The sequence below is a fragment of the Penaeus monodon genome, chromosome 33 (assembly GCF_015228065.2).
Source record: "Penaeus monodon isolate SGIC_2016 chromosome 33, NSTDA_Pmon_1, whole genome shotgun sequence".
Lineage (NCBI taxonomy): Eukaryota > Metazoa > Arthropoda > Malacostraca > Decapoda > Penaeidae > Penaeus > Penaeus monodon.
The window spans coordinates 8,166,547-8,166,755 of NC_051418.1; the positions used below are offsets into that span (position 1 = coordinate 8,166,547).

Below are 209 nucleotides of genomic sequence, written 5' to 3' on the forward strand. Positions count from 1 at the left end.
CCCACAAATTTTTCATTTCTTTTTAATCCATAGGGCTTTGGGATGTACATCGTGAAGACTCGAGCAATGGTGCTCACTTCTTCAATCCACATTCACGGCCAATCAACTGCCTTACTGTAGACCCTTGGAATTATCAGAATGTTTACACAACAAGTTATGATGGATCTGTAAGGAGAACAGATCTGACATCAGGGATTGTCCAGCAGGTA

General features: G+C 41.6%; 1 protein-coding gene across 1 annotated transcript in view; it reads left to right on the plus strand.

The window, feature by feature from the left end:
- LOC119593977 (WD repeat-containing protein 76-like) overlaps positions 1 to 209 on the plus strand; it is a gene marked incomplete in the record, with an annotated part of 16,767 nt that overhangs the window by 9,567 nt on the left and 6,991 nt on the right. The window contains 1 exon segment of the mRNA XM_037942998.1: positions 34 to 206. Within this exon segment, the coding sequence (XP_037798926.1) occupies positions 34 to 206 (173 nt within the window).